We start from the raw sequence: 27,901 nt of genomic DNA, 5'->3' as shown, positions 1-27,901 counted from the left end.
AAAGAAATTTTAACAAAACATATGACTCAATACTAAAAATATAATTTTTAAGTTACCTTCTATTATAACAAAAACAGAACATACTTACATAGTTCTCACTTTCTGTCCACCAATGGGGGAAAAACCCTACTTTACCCAGTAACTAATAAAGAGGTGTGATGGTATTGGAAAGGGAGCCAGTCTCAGAACAAGAAACTTGTCTTCAAGTCCTTCCTCTGAAACATACCAGCTGGGCAATTTCCTCAATATATAAGTCCACCAAAGACCTATGACTATGAAATGCAGTACAAGTGCCAATTTTCAGTGATAAAAAGTGTTTCCTGACATGGATTTCTCTAAATCACTGATATCATAGTTCCTGATATCAGAGCCCTCACTCTTCCAAAGGACTAAAGAAAACAGTAAAGAGTAAATGTGTTATTTTCTTCTTTGTCTTATTCTCTACTGTTATAGAAGTTTAAATATCTCAATAGACATACTTTAATACTTAGGATAGCTGTGATATGACTGAGAACTATCCTTACTGATCCAGTGTAAAAACTTGGCAGGATCTGCCACAGTTTGGACTCTAAGAATCAAGTCATCTCTACATCATGATGAATGAGGCTTCAGGATAGAGAGTATGTAATGAGATTTATACATAATTATTAAACAAAGCATACAAGTACTGGGTAGAGATTCATTCCATATTTAAGAATTGACCCATATTCGGAGGTATGTGAAAGGGAAGACTTTAATGACAGGAATAAATATTGAGTTAGAGACTGGGTAGGTCAATATGAAAGATCACAGTAGTTTGTGCTGGGCTTACTATACACTACTCATTCAATCACCATGTAATAATAGCATGCTTTTTCTCAGATCAATAGTTCTCACTCTAAACATTCTATGGAATAGTCTTCTAGTAGAATCAAAATGAACAATTCATGTCATGTGAAATACATAAATTCAAAACTGGATAACTTGTGAACTTAACTAGCAAAGACCTACCTTAAGCCTGTGTCCTGTCAGAATAAAGAGGCTAAATACATCTGCATAAAAGCGTTTATAAATGTTATCAAATAAGTCTGACTACAAACAAATGATACTATGGGGCCTAAAAATAGTAAAGCCCTTTGAAGTAAAACCAATTGAAGCATCTTTTCCAAATGCTATTTCTTACAGCTAGAGTTTAAGAAAGTACAATATAAAGAACCAAAAATTTCCATAGAATAGAATACTTAACATTTCATATTTTTCACAGTAAAGCTAAAATGGATACTGAATATGCTTAATCATTATAAATGCTATGAGAAAACACTGTGCTATAATAAAATGCGAGGAGAGATGTAAAATTGTCAAATTATTTCAATATAGTTACAGAGAATGACAGTCTTTTTCACTTATGCTTCCCAGATTTTCATTGTCTGATGGCAGTTTTCATATAACATAACTAAGAAAATAAGCTCCTTTAACCCACCTTGTATATTCTTCTTGTAGCTTGTTGGGATCACTTACAAAAAATTTGACTCTCAAGTTCAAACTGTAAGGAGATCCTCCTAGAATTAATAGAAGTATGTCTAATTAATTAGGTTACCTTAATTCTTTATCTTTACAAATTATACTTGGAATACATAAAATAGGTATGTGTGCTCACTTTTTAACTGCTTCCTTATTGGTTTGTTTGGATCCAGCCACCTCTGAAAAATAAATGAATAAATGACTTTAAGACTCTTTCTCTGTCTCTCTTTGAAATCCATCCAAACCTCTAAAGACTATGAAAGTAATGTATTAAATCTGGCAAATTTGATCCCTATCAAAATTTACAATGAAATTTGCTAAAATAGAAATCACTAAGTTTAAAATAGCACTGTTCAGTGAAGGAATGAAAAAAATTATACTATATATGGTTCAATTAGTCAAATCTATCTTTGTGAGTTTTGAATTTTGAGTTCCCCAGATGATAAATCACAAAGCTTACTATATATCAAAGGTAGTGTTTATTATTTAAAGTAGAGATGCTCTGTTTTATTAATCATATTGTACTGTGAGCAATCTGAAGTGGTTTTAGCTTAAGCAATTTCTATTCCCTTAAAAAAATCTTATTAAGTAGCTATGGTTTACATTTTCTTAATTCAGATTAAAGCAGCAATCTACTTTTTTTTTTTTCAGGGCAGTGGGGGTTAAGTGACTTGCCCAAGGGCACACAGCTAGTAAGTGTCAAGTGTCTGAGGCCGGATTTGAACTCAGGAACTCCTGAATCCAGGGCCGGTGCTTTATCCACTGCGCCACTTAGCCGCCCCCAGCAATCTACTTTTGAGTGTTTTTGTAGGCTCTCCTGAATCAATATATTTATATAAAAAGTTATTTCACCAATTTACTACTTTTAAACACATGACAATTTTAAATAAGACTAGTTCATATAACATGGATATGATAAGTGATTGGATATATGGATATCCATATATATATGGATATAACATGGAAATGATAAGTGATTAATGAGGCTATAAGTTACAGTACTTTAGAACACTAAAAATTTTAAATTCTATTTCTGGGTACTCACAATTAGAATCAGAATAGTCCAATTAGCAGCACGATTCAGTAAAAAAAAAAAATTTTAAGTAGCCAAAATAGCTAACAAAAGTGGAAACAATTTGAAAAAAATCATAAGCACTAGACAAATATAAAGAACAGTATTTATTATTTTAGAGAACCCTTGTTTTCCGTTCTAAGTTTCATTCAGGACTGTACGTTCATCCCTTTTAAGTCAAATCAAGTCAAGAAATATTAAGTGCTTAATATTTTCTGGGCACTGTGTAAAGCCCTGGGAATACAAAGAAAGGCAAAAAACAGTCCTTGTTCTCAAAGAACTCCCAGTGTAATGGGGGAGAAAACATGCAAACAACTATGTACAAACAAGCTAAATATGGGATAAAATGGAGAGAATTTTAGAAAGAAAGCACTAAGATTATGAATAATTGAGAAAGACTTGATGCACAAGATGGAACTTCAGATAAGACTTGAAAGAAGTCAGGAAGTGTAGATGAGGAGGGAGAGTTCTGGGCATGGGGCAGTGAAAAAAGTCCAGAATTAGGAGATGGAGTGTCATGTGAAAGGAACAGCAAGGAGGTTAGTGTCACTGAAACATATTATGTGGGGAAGTGTAAGGTAAGGTGTAAGAACTGGAAAGGTGGGAAGGGACCAGGTTATAGAGGACTTTGGAAATCAAAACCAGAATTGTATAATTAATTCTGGAGGCAAAAGGAAGACACTGGAATTGACTGAATAGGTGACATGATCATAACTGAGCTTTAGGAAGATCATGCCTGAGTAGAGATTGATCTGGAATAGGAAGAATGGCCAACAGAGCAACAAACAGGCTACTACAATCGTCCAAACATGAGATAAGGACTTGAAACATAGTGGTAGCAATATCAGAGGAGAGAAAGGAGCACATGAAAGAAATGCTGTGATGGTAAAACTAACAGGACTTGGCAACTAATTGCATTTGGGTAGGCTGAGAATGAGGAGTAGAGGATAACACCTAGGTTGCAAATCTGGTTGACTGAAAGGATGGTCATTCACTTGACAGTAACAGAGAAGTGTGGAAGAGGGGAGAGTTTGGGGGGTAAGGTAATTAGCTCAGTTTTGGTCATCTATGAGTCTTATAGTTCTAGAGATCCAATTGGCAGTAGAGGTGTCAAACAAGAGAACTAACTCTTGGGACAGAGGTTAGGGCTAGACAAAGAGATCTGAGAATTATTTCCACAAACATGATAACTGAATCCACAGGAGCTAATAAGGTTATCAAATGAAACAGCAGAGTGGAATAAATGGGCCCAGGATAGAAGCATGGGGAACCTTTGTAGGCTTGACATGAATGAAGACCAAGTAAGGAGTGGTCATAACAGGTAGGAGAATCAAGAGAAAGTAGTATTTCAAAAACCTAGAGAATCAAATATCAAGGAGAAGAGAATGATTGCAAATGAGGGTTTTCTAAGGACGAGGGAGATCTGGACATGTGTATAGATATCAGAGAAGTAGCCAGTAGATAGAAATTAAAGATTACTAATAAAGTAGGTATGATAGAGAGGGAAACCTGCTGAAGAAGATAGTATGCATCAGAAATCACATGTACACATAGAGGTATTTTCCTTGGTAAGAAGGGCTCTCTCTTCATGTGAGACAGGTTAAAAAGAAGAGACAGTAATAAGAGTATCTGAGTGATTTGAGATGAAGAGTAGAAAAAAAGGAGCTCCTGGGGAGTAGCCTCAATTTTTTTTCTATGAAATATGCAACAAATATGAACTGAAGTGGTGAGCAACAAGTGAATTACGGGAAGATGAAGGAGGGATGAAAAGGTTTAGAAAAGCCATTGTGAGGGTCCAGTTGAGATCACGTAACATAAATCTGTAGTATACCAAATCAGTAGTTTCATATTCTCCAGCTCTGTTAAGCAGCAAGAGAACAGGACAGAAGACAAGGGATGGTGAGAGTAATTCAAGAATGATGCTTGACAGGGCAAGATCTTTGCTAGATAAGTAGGCAAAGGACTCAAGATGGAGAAGGGAGTAGTGGTCAATGTGGAGGTGATGGCCTGGTACAGAACTGGGGAGATCATGGTCTTAGCTTCATACTTAATACAATGCTGAGTATATAGGACAATCAATCCTGTTTGCTGAATAGAAAATAAAAATACTCCAACAGCGAACATTACTAGATTCAAGGATATTAAAGGCAAATATACATGGTGCAACTTCTTTTGGCTTACCATCCACATACGTTGAGGGTTTCTTATGTAGAAAGATGACTTATGAAAAACATTAAATTTGGGGTGTATCTATATCAGAAATCTTCTTGTTTTGCCCCCTTCCTTCCAAAGTGTCACAATAAAGCTAACATTATATACAAACCAAAATGCCATCCCTGCATGTAATTGATTTGGGGAATTAAATTTATTTTTAAATGATTATTAAAGTTTTAATCACCTTTATAACTAGGATAAAAATGATAGCTCTATAGAAAATAAATAGCGGGGCAGCTAGATGGCGCAGTGGTTAAAGCGCTGGCCCTGGATTCGGGAGTACCTGAGTTCAAATCCAGCCTCAGACACTTGACACTTACTAGCTGTGTGATCCTGGGCAAGTCACTTAACCCCCATTGCCCCGCCAAAAAAACCCAACCAACCAAACAAAAAAAAAAAAAAAGAAAGGAAAGAAATAGCACTGCTTCGAGTTGCAGTAGTGGAAAAGGGCCTTTTCAATGATGGAATATATATCTGAAATAACAGAATTATATGCCCTGTCATACCCAGATTACTAGGAGAGGGAAGAACATAATGAATTTTAGGAGAAAAATGCCATGAATATAGATGTTGAAATCTTAGCTTAAATTATATATAAAGAAAATGCTATAAAAACATATTAAGAACATTAAAAATACCTACTATTAAATAATCATTATTTTAGAAAGTCTCTTATGATTTAAACAACCCTATAGTACTCAAGTTAAACAGTAATGCTAACTAGGAAAAACAATCACCTTAATTTTGTAAAAGAAAAGCAGGCAGCTATGTGGCGCAGTGGATAGAGCACCAGCCCTGGATTCAGGAGGACCTGAGTTCAAATGTGACCTCAGACACCTAACAATTACTAGCTGTGTGACCCTGGGCAAGTCACTTAACCCCAACTGCCTCAACAAAACAAAACAAAACAAAAAAGAAAGAAAAAAAGAAAAGCAAAACCCATACCATCAGCGCAAAAAGAATAGCTGACTTCCCTTATATATGCTTATTTTTATGCTCCTTTCCATGGGTTTGATCTTCTCATCTTATCTCGAGATGTCAACTAGTTATTCTTCCTATTGAAATCACGTTCTTTGTGAAATTATAACTGTTTAATTCAAAATTCCCAAAGCAATGAAGAGTACTATAACAAAATAAACACAGAAAGTCAAAGGGGTTGACATCTAACCATTTGCTTCATTAAAATTATTTTCTGAATGATTAATTTCAGTGATTAGTCCATTGAATACATTGTGAACAAAAACTGTTGTTTTGAGAGGGAAATCAAGTATATGATTAGTAAATCTAACTTGCTCATGAGGAAACAAACAAGTAAAAAATTGACTCTTAAACATAAAGCAAAAACCCAACCCTGGGTCTTTTGCCTGAGATGTTCTTTTTCCTTGCATTGGACATGGCCCTATTCTTGTTCACCATAAAAGATGCTTTTTCAATAATGGCAACAATTTGAAATATACATCTCCTATAAGTGTGTCTAAAACAAGCACGATGAACTATACCCAAAGGGCTATAGAACTGAGCATACCTTTTGATCCAGTAATACCAATGCTAGATTTATATCCCAGAGACATCCCCAAAAAGAAAAAAAGACCTATTTGTACAAAAATATTTATAGCAGTTCTTTTTGTGCTGGCTAAGAATGGGAAATCCAAGGAATGCCCATTAACTGGGGAATGGCTAAACAAGCTGTGGTATATGATGGTGATGGAATATTATTGTGCCATAATAAATGGCAACCAGGATGATTTCAGAAAGGCCTGAAAAAACTTGTATGAACTGATTTATGATGAAGTAAGCAGAACCAAGAGAATGTTGTGCACATAGACAACAATATTGTTTGATGAAAAATTGTGAATGACTTAAACTATTCTCAGCAATACAATGATTCAAGACAATCCCAAAGGACATTAATGAAACATACTAATCACCTCCAAAGAAAGAACTGATATTTATTCAAGTTTTCTTGTACAAAATGACTAATAACAGTAATGTTTTACATAATTGTACATGTATCACTTATATCTGATTGCTTACTGCCTCAGGGAGGGGAATGGGGAGAAGGAAAAAATTAGAACTCAAAACTATAAGTAAAAATGTTTATTATTAATTAAAAAAATAAAACAACCATGATGGAATATAGAGAAATGAGACATATATAATTAAATGTTTGTATTATTTTTCTAGACACATTTTAATTAAGTTTCTGGTCTACTCCATACCGTAAGAAAACTCAATCACACTAGCCATTACAATAGCTATATTTGCCTTATAAATTTGCCTTATAAAGTTCTATAAAAGTGAAATCTATTCATTATTATTTTTGGCTCAAACCTATGATTTTATAGGTATAAGATACTTCCTGTGAGGAAACTTCTTACCAATACAGATATATAGGCAGTTGTTCTTAGAGTCTCACAACTCTGACTAGGATCAGATGGTTAGTATAAAAGGTAAGCCCTTGAACCAAGGTCTTCCTAATTCTGAGGCTAGAGCCCTGTCAGGCATACAATACTGCCTCTCACTATAAATTATTCATATTAAGAAAGCAAGAAAACCCTGATATCCAAAAAATGTATCTTAGCTAATCTCCTTTTATTCACTGAAAGAAGAGAAGGAGGAAATAGTAGGGAAGTCACAGAGTCAAAAGGTCCAGGTGTTCCTAGTTCTGCCCCGACAGTGTCCTTGTGGGTATGTCATTTTTACTTTCTTTGGCTTTGAGGAACTTGCAGGAGGGTCTTTGCCATTTGCCTTCTGAGTCTATGAATGACCAGCCAAGAAAATACAAATAGCTGACATGAATCTTTAAAGTTCTGGGCACTGACAGCTTCTCAGACTAAACTAAATAATTATACTACCTGGGGCAGCTAGGTGGCACAGTGGATAAAGCCCTGGCCCTGGATTACTATCCAGCCTCAGACACTTGACACTTACTAGCTGTGTGACCCTGGGCAAGTCACTTAACCCTCATTGCCCCACAAATAATAATAACAATAACTATTATTATTATTGTCATTACTATACTACCCACTGGAAACACAGCCAGGGAAAAGAAAGTTGCTTAACCTGCTTTTCTTTGCAAAGCACCTGCTAGGACTGAGCCATGTCTATTTTCTAAATCTGCTGTCTGTCTGTTTTATACCTTTGCCAGAATGGGGAGTTTAAATCTTTTCCTTTAAAAAGAATTGCTAGAGGGGGCAGCTAGGCAGTGCAGTGGATAAAGCACTGGGCCTGGATTCAGGAGGGCCTGAGTTCAAATCTGGCCTCAGACACTGGACACTCACAAGCTATGTGGCCCTGGGCAAGTCACTTAACCCCCATTACCCCACCCTCCCCCCCAAAAAAAGAGTTGCTAGCAGCTGATCTGAGTGAAGGTTCAGATTCTGATTTTGATCCTGTTGGTAAAGATCCATTTTTACTACCTGATATGTACTAGGACTTCTAACAGCAATAGAAACACTCAGGACACAGAGAGGCCTAGAGGGCATCTGTGCCTGGAATACATCTAGAATTTCTGGCTGCTAAATGTTTAATAAATGGTTCTGGCAACTGTTGATATTTTATAATAACAGCAAGAAAGCTTCCTCAGTAATTTGGTCTTAGTAATTTTATTTTCAACTTGTCCATCAGTGGAACAGTTAATAAATATTTTCTTACTGCCTACTATGTGACTTCAACAGACATTGTAGAGAGTATAAAGAAATATTTTTTTTAAAAGTCTTGGACAAGGGGCAGCTAGATGGAGCAGTGGATAGAGCACTGGCCCTGGAGTCAGGAGTATCTGAGTTCAAATCCGGCCTCAGACACTTAACACTTACTGGCTGTGAGACCCTGGGCAAGTCACTTAACGCCAATTGCCTCACCAAAAAAAAAAAGAAAAGAAAAGAAAAGAAGAGAAAAGAAAAAAGGAAACACATGAAAATATATATAACAGAAGAAATAATTAACAAAGCAGTGCAAAATAGCACAGTTCAGTACAAAAGCATAAAAGCTGTCAATTATTAAGTCAGTTCATGAGCAGGTGCTCAATAAATAGTATGTAAAGTAAGTTCAGAAGGAAGAGAGATCATATTATGTTGCGGTTGTTAGGAAAGCCATATAAAGAAAGTAAAATTAGACAGGAATAGAGCCTCAAAGGATAAACACAATCTTCAAAGAAAAAAAAAAAGACTGAATTACAGCCAAATGAAAGGATAAAACACATTTGGGAGCTAATAAGTCGTTTTGGCAAAAACCAAGGTTTATGTAAATTTTATATTTAGGTGTACTGGATAAGGCAGGAAAGGTAGGTGGGAGAATATTGTCAAAGACCTTGAATGAAAGGCTAGGGAAGATGAATTTTATCTTATAGTGAAAAAGGAGCAGCAAAAGATCTGTGAACAAGTGAACAGAATCAAATTGGTACTGGGGAACATAAAAGTTTGCTAGAAGTTTACAAAATTGATTGGACTGGAGTGACTGGATTGGATTGGACAGGGAACAGTTAGGAAACAATTATAGTAATTTGAGTATAAAGTGATAAGGGCAGGAGCTTAAATGATAGCAATGGAAACTCAAGGGGCAACAGAAAGGCTACATTCTGAAACACTAAAGTATACGAAACTGGGTAACAAAATAGATATGGAGAAGAGGAAAGACAACTAGATAAGTCTTCATGACTACAGAATTAAAGTATCAAAAACAATAGGGAATATCAGATTACCTGCTGTCTAGGAAAGGGGGAAGGGAGGGAGAAAAATCTGAAATTGGAAAGCTTGTATAAACAAAAGTTGAGAACTATCTTTACATGTAACGGGAAAAAAAATAAAATACTTTATTAATGAAAAAAAATGTTTATTTATTGACCAAATTAAAAAAAAACACAATAGGGAATTTAGTATAGGTATAAACTATAGTAAATTACTTTTATTTTGCAGATATATCCATTAGCAGAGGTCATGGTTTCAAAATGTGTAGGTGAAGAGACAGGCATTTAAAGATAAATTTAGGAAGATATTAATCAGAAATGACTACAAGACTACATCACAGTCCAATATTTTATTAATTAAGCAGCTAGGTAGTATAATATATAGAGTGCTAGGCCTGGGGTCTGGAAAACCTGAGAACAAATCCAGCCTCAAATACTATCTGTGTGACCATGGGGCAAGTTCCTTAATCTCTCTTTGCCTCAGTTTCCTCTACTATGGTATGAGGATAATACTACCTACCTCCCAGAGTTGTTGTGAGGATCTAATGAGATAATAACTGTGACGTGCCTGGAACACACTAAATGTTATGTAAACACTAGTTATTAGTAATTATATTGCCTCTATAGCAACGAGGAACATGTTTTTACCTAGAAGTTCAAAACTCAAATTTCATTTCTGTTTAATTATATAACATTTATCTATTTGTACTACTACTACTATCTAAATTGTTTTTTTTTCCTCCACACAGACTTGTTAATCCCATTATATAATCCTATGAAAAAAAGAACAAAGAATTAGAACCATATCCTGGGGAATGGTGGTGGGGTATTGGGAAAGAAGGGAGATGTGGGCTTGAGATCTCACTGGGAGCTGAGATTACACTAAGAAGCTTATTTTCCTCTAAAAGCAAGACTCCTGTGTAGTTTTCATCTAAAACTGGATTACATAAAATAAGCATTTTGATACCATACTGGTCTATAACATAATTTGGTTAAATTCTGCTCATTTCCAATCCATCATTATGTTTTGGGGTTTAAAATGTGTGTTTTTTTTAATTTATGAAATAAAACGAGCATTTCCATAACACAGAATTTTTAAAAAGATGACTGAACATAAAACTGCAAATCTATTATGCACAACTTGCTATTCCTTTTAAATATATATCATGTAATTTCCCCCCCTTTTTTTCTCTTCCCTCCCCCCACCTCCAGCCCTAAAGATGGCTGCCATGACAAAAAAAAAAAAGAAACCCAACCTCACTCTGTACATATTTTTTATTTATCAGTTGACTGATATAAGTATCAAGAAGTTGCCAAGATCTACCTTGGATTTAAGCAAGAAGGTCAAGTTACCATCCTTTTATTAATTATTTGCCAGCCGCAGTAAAAAAAAATAATTTATTACTCAGAAATTATGTCTTTCAAGCATTTTATGCAACAAACTAATCTCTTTGCCAAGCCAGAATAAGATAAAAAATACAAAACGCAGGATACACATGATCTAGATCAGCAGCTCATAAAACTATCTTGATCCTTTTTAATTATTTCAAGTTCTTTAGTTTCTAGATTGGTTTAATTTTTATTATACTGGTGATAAATAGAATAAATCTGATCCAGAAATGTTTTTAAATTATTCACTTGTTTTATTTCAGATACTGAAATCTCAACTGATATTTGCAATAAATAACTTAAATAAGGTCAAAAGATAATTTTGGGAAATGGTGAAAAGTAAATTTCTTGCACTATAAATTTATGCACATTTTTCCATCCTGCTTTTACTTATATCTAATTATAGTGATATTTGCAACACAGTGGAACTTTTCTACGTTGTGCTCTTTGGAGTTCATGCCACAAGACTACATATTCTTTTTTGGGGGGTGGGGTGGGGAGGGAATTGGGGTTAAGTGACTTGCCCAGGGTCACACACCTAGCTGCCCCCCAAGACTACATATTCTTGAAACTATTCTACAATGCTGTGAGAAACAAAGCTAAAAATATTGCTATCAGCTTTTTTTTTTTTAGTAGTGGCAAAGAATTGTAAATCAAAGGGATGCCCATCAATTCGGGAATGGCTGAACAAGTTATATGATTGCAATGGAATACTGTTGTGCTATAAGAAATAAAGAGTAGGATGAATTCAGAAAAACCTGTGCTTATATGAACTCATACAAAAAAGCAAAGTGACAAGAACCAGGAGAACACTGTACGGAGTAACAGCAATACTGTACGATGATCAACTGTGAATGACTTAGCTATCCTCAGCAATACAATGATCTAAGACAATTCCAAAGGATTCATGATTAAAAATGCTATCTGCCTCCAGAGAAAGAAAATGCAGATTTAAAACATAATATTTTTCACTTTATTTTTTTTTGTGGTAGTTTTTTTTTTTTGGTCTGTCTTCTTGTACCACATGACTAATATGGAAATGTTTTGCATGACTCCATATTAATGACCTATATCAAATTGGTACCATCTCAGGGAGGAGAGAGGGAAAAAAATGAGAACCCCCAATTTTTTTTAATGTTAAAAATTGGTATTTGTATATAATTGGGAAAAATTACACCCCTCGCCAAAGAATGTCCTGTATTTTTCAAGGGGAAAAAATTGGGTTCTATATAGATCTATAGATAGATGGATGGATAGATGTGTGTGTGTATGTATATATACATTTGTGTATATGTGTTTAAGAACTTTGTGCCAGTTTATTTATGCCAGTCTTCTCCCTGTAAAGAACCCTGTTATTTTTTTGAGAAACAAAGAAGGCTTATCAAGGTTATTTAACCTGCATTTGAAATCCTAAGTGTTAGGATTCATTCATTATCCAGGGCTTCTGTGAAAGAAATAGAACCATTTTGACTCTTTTGTCTCCCAAGCAATTAGTAGGGGGATGTACCTCCACATCAGTATGCTATTTATCAGAGTACTAAGATCATGTTACTTTTCTATCAGCATATTTGCTTGTTTATTTCCAAGCTGGGATGGGTCATTTATAAACATTTACCTGGTTTGTGTTTCATTGCTTATGATAATTTGTGTTTAACAATATTTTACTATGTCTCAAATCCTTAGAGCACGGCTTCTTAAAACGGGTCCATAAAGATTTCAAAAGGTCCATCCATGAATGGGAATGGAAAAAAATGTATCTTTTCATTAACGTTTAGGGGCAGCTAGGTGGCACAGTGGATAAAGCACCAGCCCTGGATTCAGGAGTACCTGAGTTCAAATTCGGCCTCAGATGCTTGACGTTTACTAGCTGTGTGACCCTGGGCAAGTCACTTAACCCCCAACTGCCCTGCACCCCGCCCCCCCCCAAAAAAATTTGACTAAAATGTAAAAGTTATTTCAATAAGCAATTTAAAAAACCATTATTCTGAGAGCTTGTCCATTGGCTTAATCAGTCCACCAAAGAGTCCATGACCCCCCCCAAAAAAGTTAAGAACCCCTGCTTTATACCTATAGGTACATTTCTTTTTTGTTTGTTTGTTTTTGTTTTTTGTGGGGCAATGGGGGTTAAGTGACTTGCCCAGGGTCACAGCTGGTAAGTGTCAAGTGTCTGAGGCCGGATTTGAATTCAGGTACTCCTGAATCCAGGGCCGGTGCTTTATCCACTGCGCCACCTAGCGGCCCCTTATAGATACATTTCTAAAGACAGATGACTACATAATTTATGGTGCTAGCTAGTCCATTCTATGATTTTGCTTATTTACCAGACCTTAAATCAAAATAGTGAAATGAGCCTGAAACCTCATTAGGTTAATGTTTCTATCTAACATAAAAAAAAAGATCTAACAGAGGTAAGTAAATAAACAATGAATCATTTGGCAGATCCTACATAAAATGTTGTCGCCCTGGATAATTAATGGCTGTTTATATTTTTTTAATTCTACATTCATTCTTCAACAAATTCTACTTTCTAAACACTGATGGTAAGTCTGGTGTTTTGAAATGAGCATAGGACTTGGATGGAGTCTGATGACCAGGATTTGATTTCTTTTTGGCCCTTCATGTGCTGTTAAGCAAACATCTATAAAATGGAGTAAATAATACACTGTTTGTACTCACCTGGTGTTTTTAAGGCTCATATGAGTTAATGTATGTGAAAGTACATTGTAACCAAAAATCACTACATAAATTAAAGCTGTGAGTATGATATGGTTCCACAATTTCACAGTATTTCATTCTCCTCCTCATTTTTTTTTGTTTTTCAAGTTCCTGCATAACTGAAAACAGTAGCAAAACCCTATAGATAGTTCTTCAGTGCTTTAAGAAGCAATATTTTCCTCTATTAATCCCATTAAAATAATTTTTACTTTTCCTTCTAATTAATGGAAACACAAGATTCTTCCTTACATATAGACCTGGTTCTCTTAAGTACTGTTTGGCTACATCAAAATTCAGATTCTTTGAAGTATTTTAGTCTTACTGTAATGAACTGAAAAGAACACTGGGTTAAGAGACAATAAACCTGGTTTTTAATTCTAAGTTTGCTTGTGTACATCCTTAAGCAGTCTCTTAATTCTCTAGCATTCATTTTCTCCTTCTGAAAAATGAGGTTTTACATTTGCTAGTCTGGAGGACTGAAATAATGTTGTTTTTTTTAAAAACTGCACCATATGGGGCAGCTAGGTGGCACAATGGATAAAGCACCGGCCCTGGATTCAGGAGGACCTGAGTTCAAATTCGGATTCAGACACTTTACAACACTTACTAGCTGTGTGACCCTGGGCAAGTCACTTAACCCCCATGGCCCCCGCAAAAAAAATCCCCAAACAAACAAAAATTAAAAAAAAAACAAAAAACCCTGCACCATAAAACTGGTTTGATGGAAAAGAAAATTTCAATTAATTTTATGTACAAACTTCTTCCTATCACCAGATAAGTCTTTCCAAGTGGCCAATAGTAACATTATTCTGACATCTCCAAGTGTAATAAAATGAAGCACTTGGTATGGTACATCAATAATAACTCATCATAATAACATTATCATAAGTGACATAGGAGAGTAAATACTTTATAATTTTAAGTATCTTCTGCTTCTCCAATGGTTTGGACATTAGATATGATGGTTCTGCACTCTCTTGGTAGAAATTAAGGGAAAAAGTAAGAACAGCTAATGAATGGGTAAAAATGAACATAAAGTTCATACAGAAAGGAGAAGGCATGAGGATTAGAAGGCTAATGAGTTTTATAATGTAATCAGTGTAGCTGATAACATGGACAGCTATGGCTAGAGCATGGTAAAATTAACAGTGACTTTATATAAATCTCAGGTTTGTTTTCTAGTTTTTAACATTTTTGAGCTTTGCACTGTCCATCCAACCAAGTATCTATCTCATGTGCCTGGAATATATTTCTTCCTCACCTCCACAAATCACAGAATACTTCTCCTTTAAGACAGTCTAAGATTCTACAGGATACCTTTCCAGCAATAATAACTCATCATAATAATGTCATCACAAGTGACATAGGAGAGTAAGTACTTTATAATTTTAAGTATCTTCTGCTTCTCCAATGGTTTGGACATTTCCAGATCACCATTGCAGTGCCCCCTCAACTGCTAGTGCTTTCCATTCCTAACTCCTTTGTATTTATTCTACTTATATTTATTATGTACATATTTATAGGTTTCCTCCATTAGAATTCAAACTACTTCAGAGTAGGGATTATTTCATTATTTGTATTTGTATGACCAGTCCTTAGCATAGTATCTGGCACAAAGTAATAACTGATTTTCTTGATGATTTCCATAATGATACCTTCAATCAAAATGTTGGATTCAGGATGAGAGGATTATTTGGCTGCAAAGCCCTTTACTTTCCAGAATAAAACTAAGCTTTTCCTGTACAAAAACTGTTCCAATGTGAGCAGTGCCCCATACTTTTGGGAAGTGCCCTAACACAGAGTCTCTAGAGAAAGGAAAAGGCCAAATCAAATTTTAATTTCTCTCCTTTTAAAAATCTTCTCTTCCAAGGAACAGCTAAGGTGGCGCAGTGGATAGAGCACTGGCCCTGGATTCAGGAGGAACTGAGTTCAAATCTGACCCGACATTTAACACGTACTAGCTGTGTGACCCTGGGAAAGTCACTTAACCCCAATTGCCTCACCAAAACAAACAAACAAACAAAAATTTCTCTTCTTTTTTAAGCCTGATTTTATTAGTATATGATGAGACACAGTATGATATAATGGGTAAAGAGCTAGATTCAGGAAGATTTGGAATTCCTGACACTGACTGTGGGACCCTGAAAAAGTCACTTAACCTCAGAGAGAGAGAGAGAGAGAGAGAGAGAGAGAGAGAGAGAGAGAGAGAGAGAGAGAGAGAGAGAAAGTGTGTGTGTGTGTGTGTGTGTGTGTGTAAAGTAGGTGCTCATCTATGTTAACTGAGGGAGTTACTTTAGTGAGAGTTTCCTATGCCAATGAAATTATGGATACAGTAAAAAAAAAAAATGAAAATGCTTGATATCTCACCATATATAAATTTACATGGTGGAATTTTCAACTTTATGGAAATATCAAGTGAGAAAGAAACTCAGTCTATTCTTCATTCAAAGAACCGAATTTTTGGCAATGAAATCTTCCATGATTAATCATTTCAAATAAGAGTAAAGAGCTCATTATCGTAAGTTATAGGCCTTCCCAGTAAGATCAGAGGTGAAACAGGGATGTTTATTATCACCTCTATTATTTTAATACTGTACTAGAAATGTTGGCTTTAGCAATAAGAAAAGAAAAGGGAATTAAAGGAAATAGAATAGGCAAGAAGGAAACAAAACTATCACTCTTTGCAGATGATATGATGCAAAGTTGCAGGATATAAAATGAATCCACATAAATCATCAGCATTTCTATACATGACCAACAAAGTCCAGGAGTGAGAGATAGAAAGAGAAATTCTATTTAAAGTAATAGTAGACAGTATAAAATACTGGGGAGTCTACTTGCCAAGACAAACCCAGAAACTCTATGAACACAATTAAAAAAATTTTTCACACATACCAAATCAGATCTAAATAACTGGAAAAATATCAATTGCTCAGGGATAGGCCGAGCTAATACAATAAAAATGACAATTCTACCTAAAAAAATTTACTTATTCAGTGCCATACCAATCAGATTACCAAAAAAATTATTGTATAGAGTTAGAAAAAATAACAACAAAATTCGTCTGGAAAAACAAAAGGTCAAGAATATCAAGGGAACTAATAGTATGGCAGAAATTAGGCATAGACCAACATCTTAAACCTTATACTAAAATAAGGTCAAAATGGGTACATGATTTAGACGTAAAAGGTAATACCATAGGTAAATTAGGAGAGGAAGGAATAGTCTACCTTTCAGGTCTTTGGAAAGGAGAACAGCTTATGACCAAAGAAGAGATGGAGAATATTATGAAATGCCAAATGGATGATTTTGATTACATTAAATTAAAAAGTTTCTGTACAAACAGAAGCAATGCATCCAAAATTAGAAGGGAGACAGAAAGCTGGGAAACAATTTTTATGGCCAGTACTTCTGATAAAGGCTTCATTTCTAAAATATATAGGGAACTAAATCAAATTTATAAGAATCCAAGTCATTCCCCAATTGAGAAATGGTCAAAGGATATGAACAGGAAGTTTTCTGATGAAGAAACCAAAGCTATCTCTTGCCATATGAAAAAATGCTCTAAATAACTACTGATTAGAGAAATGCAAATTTAAAACAACTCTGAGGTACCACCTCACACCTATCAGATTGGCTAATATGACAAAAAAGGAAAAGAATAAATGCTGGAGAACCTGTTGAAAAATTGGAACACTAATGCATTGTTGGTGGAGCTGTGAACTGATCCAACCATTCTGGAGAGCAATTTGGAATTATGCCCAAAGGGCTATAAAGCTGTGCATACCCTTTGACCAAGCAATACCACTTTTGGGTCTTTTTCCCATGGAGATCATAGAAAGGTGAAAAGGACTCACATGTTCAAAAATATTTATAGCTGCTCTTTTTGTGGTGGCAAGAAATTGGAAATTGTGGGGTTGCCCATCAGTTGGGGAATGGTTGAACAAGTTGTGGTATATGAATGTAATGGAATTCTATTGTGCTGTAACAAACGATGAGCAGGAGGAGTTCATAGAAACCTGGAAGAACTTGCATGAACTGATGATGAGTGAAATGAGCAGAACCAGAAGAACATTATACACCATATCATCAACATTATGTGTTGATCAATTGTAATAGACTGTATTCTCACCAATACAATGGTACAAGAAAGTTCCAGGGGACTCATGATGGAAAAGGCTCTTCAAACCCAGGAAAAAAAAAAAAGAACTGTGGAATATGGATGCTGATTGAACCATACTATTTCTTTTGTTTTTGGTGCTGTTGTTTTTCTATTTTGAGGTTTTTCCTCATTGCTCTGATTCTTCTCTTATAGCATGACTGATGCAGAAATATGTTTAATGTGATTGTACATATGTAACCTATATCAGATTACTTGCTGTCTTGGGGAGGGAGGGAGAAAAATTTGAAACTAGAAATCTTATAAAAACAAATGTTGGAAATTATCTCTACATGTAACTGGAAAATAATAAAACACTTTTATGGGGGAAAAAGGAGCTCAATATCATAGATATAACTATAATGGTAAGGAAGATAAATTTTATCAATCTCAGCAGAGTAAACCCTCCTGCCCTCTAGCAATTTGATTGGTATACCATTAAAAGTATGAATTAATTTTGGTATTGCCATTTTTATTGTATTGACATAAGAACTGAATATTCTTCCAGATATTTAAATTATTATTTATTTTTAAAATAAGGAGCACTTTGTAATTGTATCTATACAAATATTTTATGTAGGGGGCAGCTAGGTGGCATAGTGGATAAAACACCGGCCCTGGAGTCAGGAGTACCTGGGTTCAAATCCTACCTCAGACACTTGACACTAAAACTAGCTATGTGACCCTGGGCAAGTCACTTAACCCCCATTGCCCTAAAAAGAATTTTTTAAAAATTAAAATTAAAATAAACACACAAACAAAAAACCCAAATATTTTATGTACATGGGTAGGCTGATCCACAGATTTTATGCATTTTGTAGTTGTTTCAATCGGACTTGCCTTGACATTATTGATTCTTGTATTTTGTTATTATTATACTGAATGGTTACTGACTGTTGAGAATTTCTTTTGTAATCTGCAACTTTGCTGAAGATATTAATTACCTCGATTAGTACCTTTGCTGATTCCCTAGGACTTTCCTAGTAATAGTCATGTCATCAGCAAGCAGGGACAGTTTGCTCTTCTTTTTACTTCTCTTTAATTTCTTTTTCATGTTATTGTTGGCACTAGCACTTCCAGAATGATTTCAGGTAATAGTGAGGAGAGTGGCTATCTCATATGTATTGGAAAAGGTCCTTGTGTGTCCTAACTGCATATGACTCTTGCCTTTAGTTGTATACAAATACTTTTTATGATATTTTTTAAAAGGTCCTTCTACGCCAATACTATATAGGGTTTTTAGCATTAGAGTACTTTGTCATTTTTCTGCATCTAATTCGATTAACTAACTAAATTATCTACATTTATTAACAAAATCATCATTTTTATTCATCTTTGCAAAGAGAAAGCTTGTAGTTTTATTTATCTTTTCTACAGTTGTTTCTGGGCAACTAGGTGGCACAATGGGTAGAATACCAGATCTGAAGTCAGGAAGACTCATCTTTCTGAATTCAAACCTGGTCTCAGACACTTACTAGCTAGGTGACCCATGGCAAGTCACTTAACCCTATCTGCCTCAGTTTCCTCATTTGCAAAATGACCCAGAAAAGGAAATAGCAAACCACTCCAGTATCTTTGCTAAAAAAAACCCGAAATGAGATCACAAAGAGTTAGACATCATAGTTGTTTCCAATTTATTTATTTCCTCTAATTAATACCTCCTTTTTTGGTAATTATTTTAGATTTGTTCATTTGTTGGGATTTCAGTTTTTTTAAATGGATATTCAGTTCATTAATCTTCTCTTTTCCTATTTTGTTAATTTATGTTTTAAGGATATATTTTCCCCCTGAGGTCTGTTTCAGTTGCATCCCAGACATTTTGGTATGTTGTTACATCTTATCTAGAAAAGTACCTATTAAGATACGTTTTAACATAAGGTATATTACTAATTATAAAAAACTAATAAATTAACTTAAAATAAAAGTAAACATAAACTATAGCTTAGGAGGCATACGATAGGCTTTAAAGATAGACCCTTATCCCCATACAGAACATATTAACAAATAATTTTGTTATGAAACTTTAATAAATATAACATAAGATGTTTTTATACAGGGTCAAGAAGTTGTACACACAGAACAATAATGAGGCACCAGAGAATATTTTGTGGGGGAATATGGTTACCCAAAAATAACAAACATGGTATATTCATTATATTAATCAATAAATAACTATTTACTTAGGGCTTACCATTTGCTAGGAATTGTTATAAGCACTGGGATCACAAATACCAAAAAAATGGAAACAATCTTACTCAAAAGTGGCTTGTATTCTAATGGAGTAGAGAAATACTTACAAAAATAAGTGACATAAATATAAAGTTAATAAATATACACATGTATACAAATATTATGTATGCTAATATGTAAATACACACAAAACATAGTTAAGTAAACGTTGGAGGCAGACATTTGAGTACTTGAGGGGAAAATTAAGACTTCATATAGAAGATGATGTTTAAGCTGTGTCTTAAAACTTTGAGGGTGAACAAATTCCAGGCACATGGGATGGCAAATGCCATCTCACAGGCACACACAGAGATGGAGAAATATAGCAGAGGAAGTTGATTTGGCAACTAAATAATTCTTATAAGAACTAGAAAAATCATTTAATCTAAGTCCCTCATGTTACAAATAAGGAAACTGAAGGCTAATAGAGGCTAAGTAACTTACTGAAGGTCACACAATAATTTATTATAAATTTTTACATTTTGCTAAATTTAGGCTCAAACAACTAAAATTTGCTTGGATATACCTACCCTTCCATAAAAGTGATATTAAAAACTATTTTGTTTTAAAATTTTTTAAAGAGATGCTTCATAAATCATTTTCTCTGTGTCAGTAAGATGTCAAACTTTGTTGTAGTTTAGTTTCCTATATTATGAAGATTGGAAGAGAGATTTAATAATTGGACTAGAAGACTAAAACCTGAAGGAAAATATTTCATTATGCATTAGTGTCAAAAAACAAAACAAAACAGGCTAATAAATGGGAAGAAGTATACAGAAAGGATAAGAAAGTGAATGTTAAATGATCAAACTTAATATTAAGGCTACTAAAACATGCAATTTTTACAAATAAAAAGGAAGCTCATATAAGAAATGATGAGCAGGCAAATTTCAGAAAAACCTGGAAAGATTTAAGTGCTGATGATAGGTAAAGTGAGCAGAACCTGGAGAACGTTGTACACAGGAACAACAACATGGTACAATGATCAGTTGTGAAATACTTTGCTTTTCTCAGCTATACAATGATCCCAAGACAATTCCAAAGGACTCATGATGGGTAATGCTCTCCATATCCAGAAAAAGAACTGGAATCTGAATGAAGATTGAAGCATAATATATTTACTTTTTCTTTATTTTTTTTTTCCTTTCTTGAGGTTTTTCCCTTTTGTTCTGGTTTTTCTTTCACAACATTACTAATGTGAAAATAAATTTAATGTGATTGTACATATATAAACTATATAAGACTGCTTGCTGTCTTGGGAAGGTGAAAAGGAAGGGAGGGAGGAAGAAAAATTTGGAACTCAAAATCTTATAAAAATGAATGTTAAGGGGCAGTTAGGTGGCGCAGTGGATAAAGCACAGGCCCTGGATTCAGGAGTACCCGGGTTCAAATCTGGCTTCAGACACTTGACACTTACTAGCTGTGTGACCCTGGGCAAGTCACTTAACCCCCATTGCCCCCTCCCCCCAAAAAAAGAATGTTGAAAATTATCTTTACATGTAACTGGAAAAAAAATACTATTAAGGAAAAAAAAGGAAGCCCAATAGAATAAAACATTTCAGAATACCATAACAAATTGGACTTACTGGGTTGTCCGTAGAATCATCAGCCAATTGTAAACCAAAATAATCTCTTTCAGTTAAATCAAGATGTTTGAAGACTGTATCCAACAGAATTTGTCCCTGATCGTGTTTCTAGAAGAAAAATGAAAGAAAAAAAATTATGCCCTCCCATACTTTGAAATTCTAACCTGGACATTTTATACTTGCTGTTAAGATTAGGGTTATTTTTAAAAAATGAAAGATTGGGGTTGTTTCCATGCTAATTCTACTGACAAAAATAGGAAAGAAAAATGGATACTCCAAAGTAATATGGCATTGATAAACTTCCCAAAATAGGAACACATTTTGAGCAATCAAATTTGGATAAACTACATTTGAAGAGGTATTAGTTTTTGGATGAATAAAAATCAAAGCAACTAGAATCAGGAAGAAAAGGCAAAGAAGGGAGAAAAATCTGCATCAAAAATTTCTGATGAAGAATGTGACATTAAAGAAATGAAGGAAATTGATAAAAAATATACAAAATGACAAACCATTCATATATATATATATATATGTATGTATGTTAAAAGGTCATGCACATTTTTGAAAGTGAAAACTATTACCTAGCATATGAAAAAATGTTCTAAGTTACCGATAATGAAATATGCAAATTATAATAACTCAAACTTCAATTCCTATTGATCAAATTGGCACAGATAATAACTGATGAAAATAGTGTTGGGAGGAGCTGTGATAAGACAGATACCCTAATATGTTGCTGGTAGAGCTGTAAATTCTGATAAACAATTATAAGTATGAGAAAAGTTTTTATACTGTTTATACTCTATGACCCAGATAAGTCACTACTGTTACGTTCCCTAAGGAGGTCAAAGACACAAAGAAATGCCCCACACAAACTAAAATATAAATATCAGCACTTTCTATAGTAGTAAAAAAGTGGAAATAGAGTAGGTTAGGAAATTGCTCTAGACAAAGTGAAGTATATGTATACAATGAAATATTATTGCAATATAAAAATAAGAGACTTTAAGTGCTCTATATAACCAGTCCCCTTCCTACCTTTCCGGTTTACTCCTTTCCATATACTTTACAATCCAGCTACACCAGTCTACTTGCTGTTCATAACACTTAATAGTCCATCTCCCAGCTGTGCTTTTTGATTGATTGTCCCCCAGATCTGGAATACACTCCTACTTCACCTCTACCTCTGTCTCCTGACTTCCATGCTTTCTTTCAAAACTCAGTTAAAATTCTACGTTTTGCAAGAGCTCATTCCCCCTTCCCTCGCAAAGCTCTCCTGCTAGCACCTTTCCTGAGATTACATTGCATTTATACTGCATATAAATGTGTGTATACATATATATGCAGTTTAAATATATGCATGTGTACGAATTTATACGTGTATGTATATTGCCTATTTCTTTAGAAAAGGAACTTCTTGAGGAGGGATTGTGTTTTTGTCTTTTTTGTATCCCCATTACTTAGCACAATGACTGGCATGTGACAGGAGCTTAAAAAATGATTGTTTTTGTTGTCATATTCAACATCTTCCAACAGCAAGAGAGTACCAGTGAAACATTCTAGTTACCCACTTGTCCCTATCAACATATAACCAATTCATTTTTCTTTTTCTCATAAAATTCCTTGATAATATCCTATACTTCTTTGAGGTTCCTGTGGTTTAAATTACACTCTATTTATTCCCACTATTTGTCTTTCTGTAGTCTTATATGTGACATTTACTTTCAGTTCTTTGAAGGTAAATGGCATTCAATATCTCATCAACATACAGAAACTCTGGGAAACTTTATTTATTATTAACAAAACAGGCCTTCACTCTTCTGTGGAACTTGGGGCTCTACAATCCACAAAAGCAATCCAGAATGCTCTTCTGGGCCCAGCTCACTGTCCATCTGTACCATCTGAGATATACATAGAACTGCACAGGTTCTATAGAATCTCCTTCAAAATGTACATTGAAACCTAGACAATAGACATTCCTCACACATTTCTCCTTTACAGTGAGGATGGACAAACCAAACTCCTTTGAGTGATTACAGGTCTGTTCTGGAGATTCTGCCATACTTTATGGGTCAATGTAATCAAAATAATATAATTTACAAGCAAGAGCATCTGGGGGACCTCACCATCCACAAAGAATCCCCTCCTCAACCTAGATTCAGAGTTGCATTTCCTCCATCATAATGCTATCTTGGCTAGTATGCATCTCCTTGTTTTATGCCTTGCCCAATTTTTAATGTCAGGCAGTCACTGAACAAGGTTATTTTCTGTTATTTGATTTTTCTTTTTCTTTCTTTTTTTTTTTGGTGAGGCAATTGGGGTTAAGTGACTTGCCCAGAGTCACACAGCTAGTAAGTGTCAAATGTCTGAGCTGGATTTGAACTCAGGTCCTCCTGACTCCAGGGCTGGTGCTCTATCCACTGCGCCACCTAGCTGCCCCTGTTATTCAGTTTTTCAAGGAATCCTGAATGATGATTTGATGTATAGATATGAGAGACCTTATTGTAAAAGAGCCAATAAGGTGGCATCAGCAAATGCTTTTTTGTAATAAAAAAAGAAGCACATTGAAATCTTATACTCTCTACTCTTTCAGTCAGATAAGACTGTAAAGATGTGATCTGTCATTGACTATCACTTGCAAAAGTCAGCTTGTTCCCTGATAATGTTCTTCTTGAGGATACCTTCAGCTGATGGAGAAATGACTCTCACAAAGATTTTGTACAGATAGCAGAGTAGACACACAGGTTGCCAGTTGATGTTCACTTGGTCAAGATTTTGTTTTCAAAACACAAAAAATCCTCGGAGCTTGCTTCAACTATATTATAGCTGCCCTGGAAACATCTTTACATGTATAAATGTTACACGTACAAATCTACCAATGAAAATTTCAAATAAGGAAACTATATATGGCACTACAGAACAATCGTGTAATTTAAAATAAGGTGGGGGAAGGAGGAAGGAATAAACTTTTGTACAGAGTCTACTAGATGGCAAGCACTATGCTAAGTAAGCACTTCACAAGAACATTATGAAGTACAAGTGAGGAAACCGAGTCATAAAGAGATTTAAGTTACATGCTCAGGGTCACATAGCAAGCTAGTTAAGTGTCTGTGGTCAGGTCTTCTTGACTAAAGGCCCGGAAATAATCTATACCAGTGTGACACCTAGTTAAACTTGGAATGCTACAAAAATTAATGAAAAATGTATAAAATGAGTTGTAACCAATGTCACTCTCGTTCCTCCTTTTCCCATTTTGCTTGTGTTGTTTAAAAAAATGGCCTCATTTTGTGAAACATTTTTATTTATGAATTTAGTACCTTAACCTAAGATTCACCATTCTAAAGCCATAGGTAATTTTATGGCAGGTTTTGATAAGGGTTGAAAAAAGTTTGCAAATATTCTTCTTAATATACAATTTTATTGAGGCCTTAAGAAATCACTTTATTTATGCCTTTTATAATTATATCATAGTTATTCTTCTGGGAGAATTCCCAGAAGAATAATTCAGCAAAATTCGTTGATATAATGACCACATGGGACAGTAACATACAACATTTCACTGTAGCGATCACATTCTTCTTTAGCTTTAGTTTCCTAATCTATAAAATGAGGGTGATCGCTAAGGTTCCTTCTAATGGCATCCATGAACAAGCCACACACACACTCTCTCTCCCCAGGGACATAGATTACTAGGTAATCTATAATTTATATCAAATCAACAAGCATGTATTAAGTGCCAACAACTATATGTCAGAGACTGTGTCAAGTAGAGGGGACATAAAGAAAGGTAGGACAGTTCCTGTACTTAAGGAGCTCACAGTCTAATGAGGGAGACAATATGTAAACAACTATGTATAAATAAGATACAGATGGGATAAATTGGAGATGATCTAAAATTAAGGAGGACTGGGAAAGGATTCTTGCAAAAGGAAGGGTTTTACTGAAAGTTAAAAGGAATCCAGAGAAGGCGGGAAAGCAGGTAACAAATATTTAGTAAGCACTTGGTTGTTATTTGTACTTTGTTCCCAGAGAAGAGTATGACATGAGTGAAGTAATGACTGAAGTGGGTTTAAGTGAGGAACAGCTGTGCAAGGTCAACAACCTTACTCTCTTCCCCAGAGCCATCTGGGTCCGGTGGCAAGACATATATCAGGACAACTGGAGATGGCCCTGGATATTTTAAAGCAATTGAGGTTAAGTGACTTGCCCAGGGTCAAGCTAGTAAGTGTCTGAGGTGAGAGTTGAACTCAGGTCCTCCTGACTCCAAGGCCAGTTACTTTATCCACTGCCCTATGTAGCTGCCCTATTCAGCACTTACTATGAGCCAGACAATGTGCAAAGTGCTGGCAATACAAATACAGGCAAAAGGAAGAATAGTACCTACCCTCAAAGGAACTTATATTGTAATGGGGAAAGACAAAATAGCCAGGGTTGGAGGTAGGGGAGTGAAGACAGGGGGTAGGTAAAACATGTGGGGGGCCACTCATGACATTGAAGACTACTATGAAGAGCATTATGTGGCCATAAAGTCTAGTGCAGGGGTGCTTCTTAACATTTTTGGGGGGGGGTCAGGGATACCATTAGCAATCCAGTGAAACCTAAATACCATCTGTCAGAATAATATTTTTAAATGCATAAAATGCAGAGGATTATATAAGAAACTAGTTATACTAAATAATCTTATCAAAGTATTAACAAATTCATGGACCTTTGAAATGTATGCAATTGAGTCTAATGTAAAAACATGTTGAACCTTCTGCCTCTCGTGCTAAATAACTTTTAATTAATTTAATTAATCATGCAGGAGCAGCTAGGTGGTGCAGTGGATAGAGCACTGGCCCCGGAGTCAGGAGCACCTGAGTTCAAATCCGGCCTCAGACACTTAACACTTACTAGTTGTATGACCCCAGGCAAGTCACTTAACCCCAACTGCCTCACTAAAAAAAAACAAAAACAAAAAACAAATAAAAAAATCATGCACCTCTGAATTGTCCTTGATATATTCAGGGCCTCCTGCATACTATGGGTTTAGTGTTTCTGGAAATTCAAAAGATAAGTTTAAGGGTCCCCTTAACATTCCTTAACACCTGTTTGCCTCAATTCTTCATCTGTAAAATGAGCTGGAAAAGGAAATGGCAAGTCACTCCAGAATTTTTGCTAAGAAAACCCCAAATAGCATCATGAAGAGTTGTACAAAATTGGAAATCACTGAACCAATTTTTTTTAAAAACACACAGTAGTATTTCATTATATTCTTATACTGCATATAACATTTAAATAAGCTTTTAAGGTTCCAGGAATTCCTTATCTATATTCTGTCAATTAATCTTACCAAGAACCTTTAAATGTTGGGGGAAAGTACATATTTGTCTCATTAGACCTTGCGCCAAAACAGAACAAGAATAAAGCAATGAACTTTAAAAATCAGGGTGGGAGTGAGGGGAGGAACCAGTCAAAATGGCAGTAAAAAAGTCAGGGACTCTGTAGTTGTTCAGAGAAGAATTTGGGAGAGCTCAGCAAAGAATACCTCAAAACAAATTCTGGAGAGGTAGAACCCACAAAAGGATGGAGCGAAACAATTTTCCAGCATGACAACTTAGAAGGTCAGCAGGAAAGGTTTGTCACACTGGGGTACAAGTGGAACACACACATTCCAGGATAGTTTGTGCCAGTGTAGGCCCTGCCCCAGGAAACCAGCATAGGTCTTGGGGGCAACTGATTCTGCATCAGCTACTTCCACAGCTCTCAGCCCACAGATGGTAAGGGGGTCAGACAACTGGCCAGAAGATTACAGGGTCCCTTTGCTGGCACCAGGGAAGGATTCTGTTGCATTTCCCCAACTTGGATCTAGGTGGGAGACTTGGGTCTCAGTGACAGGAAGAAAAGGAACACTTGCACACCAGAGCTTGTGGTTGGTGAAGAGCAGGGAAAGTGGCCACAGTTCTAGAACTGAATAGTCCTTGTGGTCACTCACAGACCAGAGCATAGGCCAAGAAAGTAGTAAATATACCTCTCCTTAGATCATACCATGTTAAAAGACCCGAAAAATTTCAGGACCCCAGAATTAGCTCTAAAAACAACTGCACAAAAATCCTGAAGTTTGGGACAGTGCCCCTGCCACCGCAGAAGCAGAGTCCCACTTTAGCATAATTAAAAGTTAAAAAATTTGCTAGAAAAATGAGCAAACAACCAAAAGAGATCCTGACCATGTGACAAGGAGGATGAAAACACAAACTCAGAAGAAGAAAACAAAGCCTAAACTACTACATCAAAAGCCTCAAAACCAAATGTGAATTGGTCTCAGGCCCAAAAAGAATTTCTGGAAGAACTCCAAAAGGATTTTTAAAATCAAG

General features: G+C 35.3%; 1 protein-coding gene across 1 annotated transcript in view; it reads right to left on the bottom strand.

The window, feature by feature from the left end:
- The window catches only part of PTPN4 (protein tyrosine phosphatase non-receptor type 4), a 225,434-nt gene that overhangs the window by 120,180 nt on the left and 77,353 nt on the right, over positions 1-27,901 (bottom strand). The window contains 3 exon segments of the mRNA XM_043998589.1: positions 1,460-1,538; positions 1,637-1,679; positions 21,549-21,656. Coding sequence (XP_043854524.1) covers positions 1,460-1,538; positions 1,637-1,679; positions 21,549-21,656 — 230 coding nt within the window.

This window comes from Dromiciops gliroides, chromosome 3, assembly GCF_019393635.1.
Source record: "Dromiciops gliroides isolate mDroGli1 chromosome 3, mDroGli1.pri, whole genome shotgun sequence".
NCBI classification, from domain to species: Eukaryota; Metazoa; Chordata; class Mammalia; order Microbiotheria; family Microbiotheriidae; genus Dromiciops; species Dromiciops gliroides.
The sequence above is the reverse complement of the archived record's forward strand: the minus strand, read 5'-3'. Positions and strand labels throughout refer to the sequence as shown.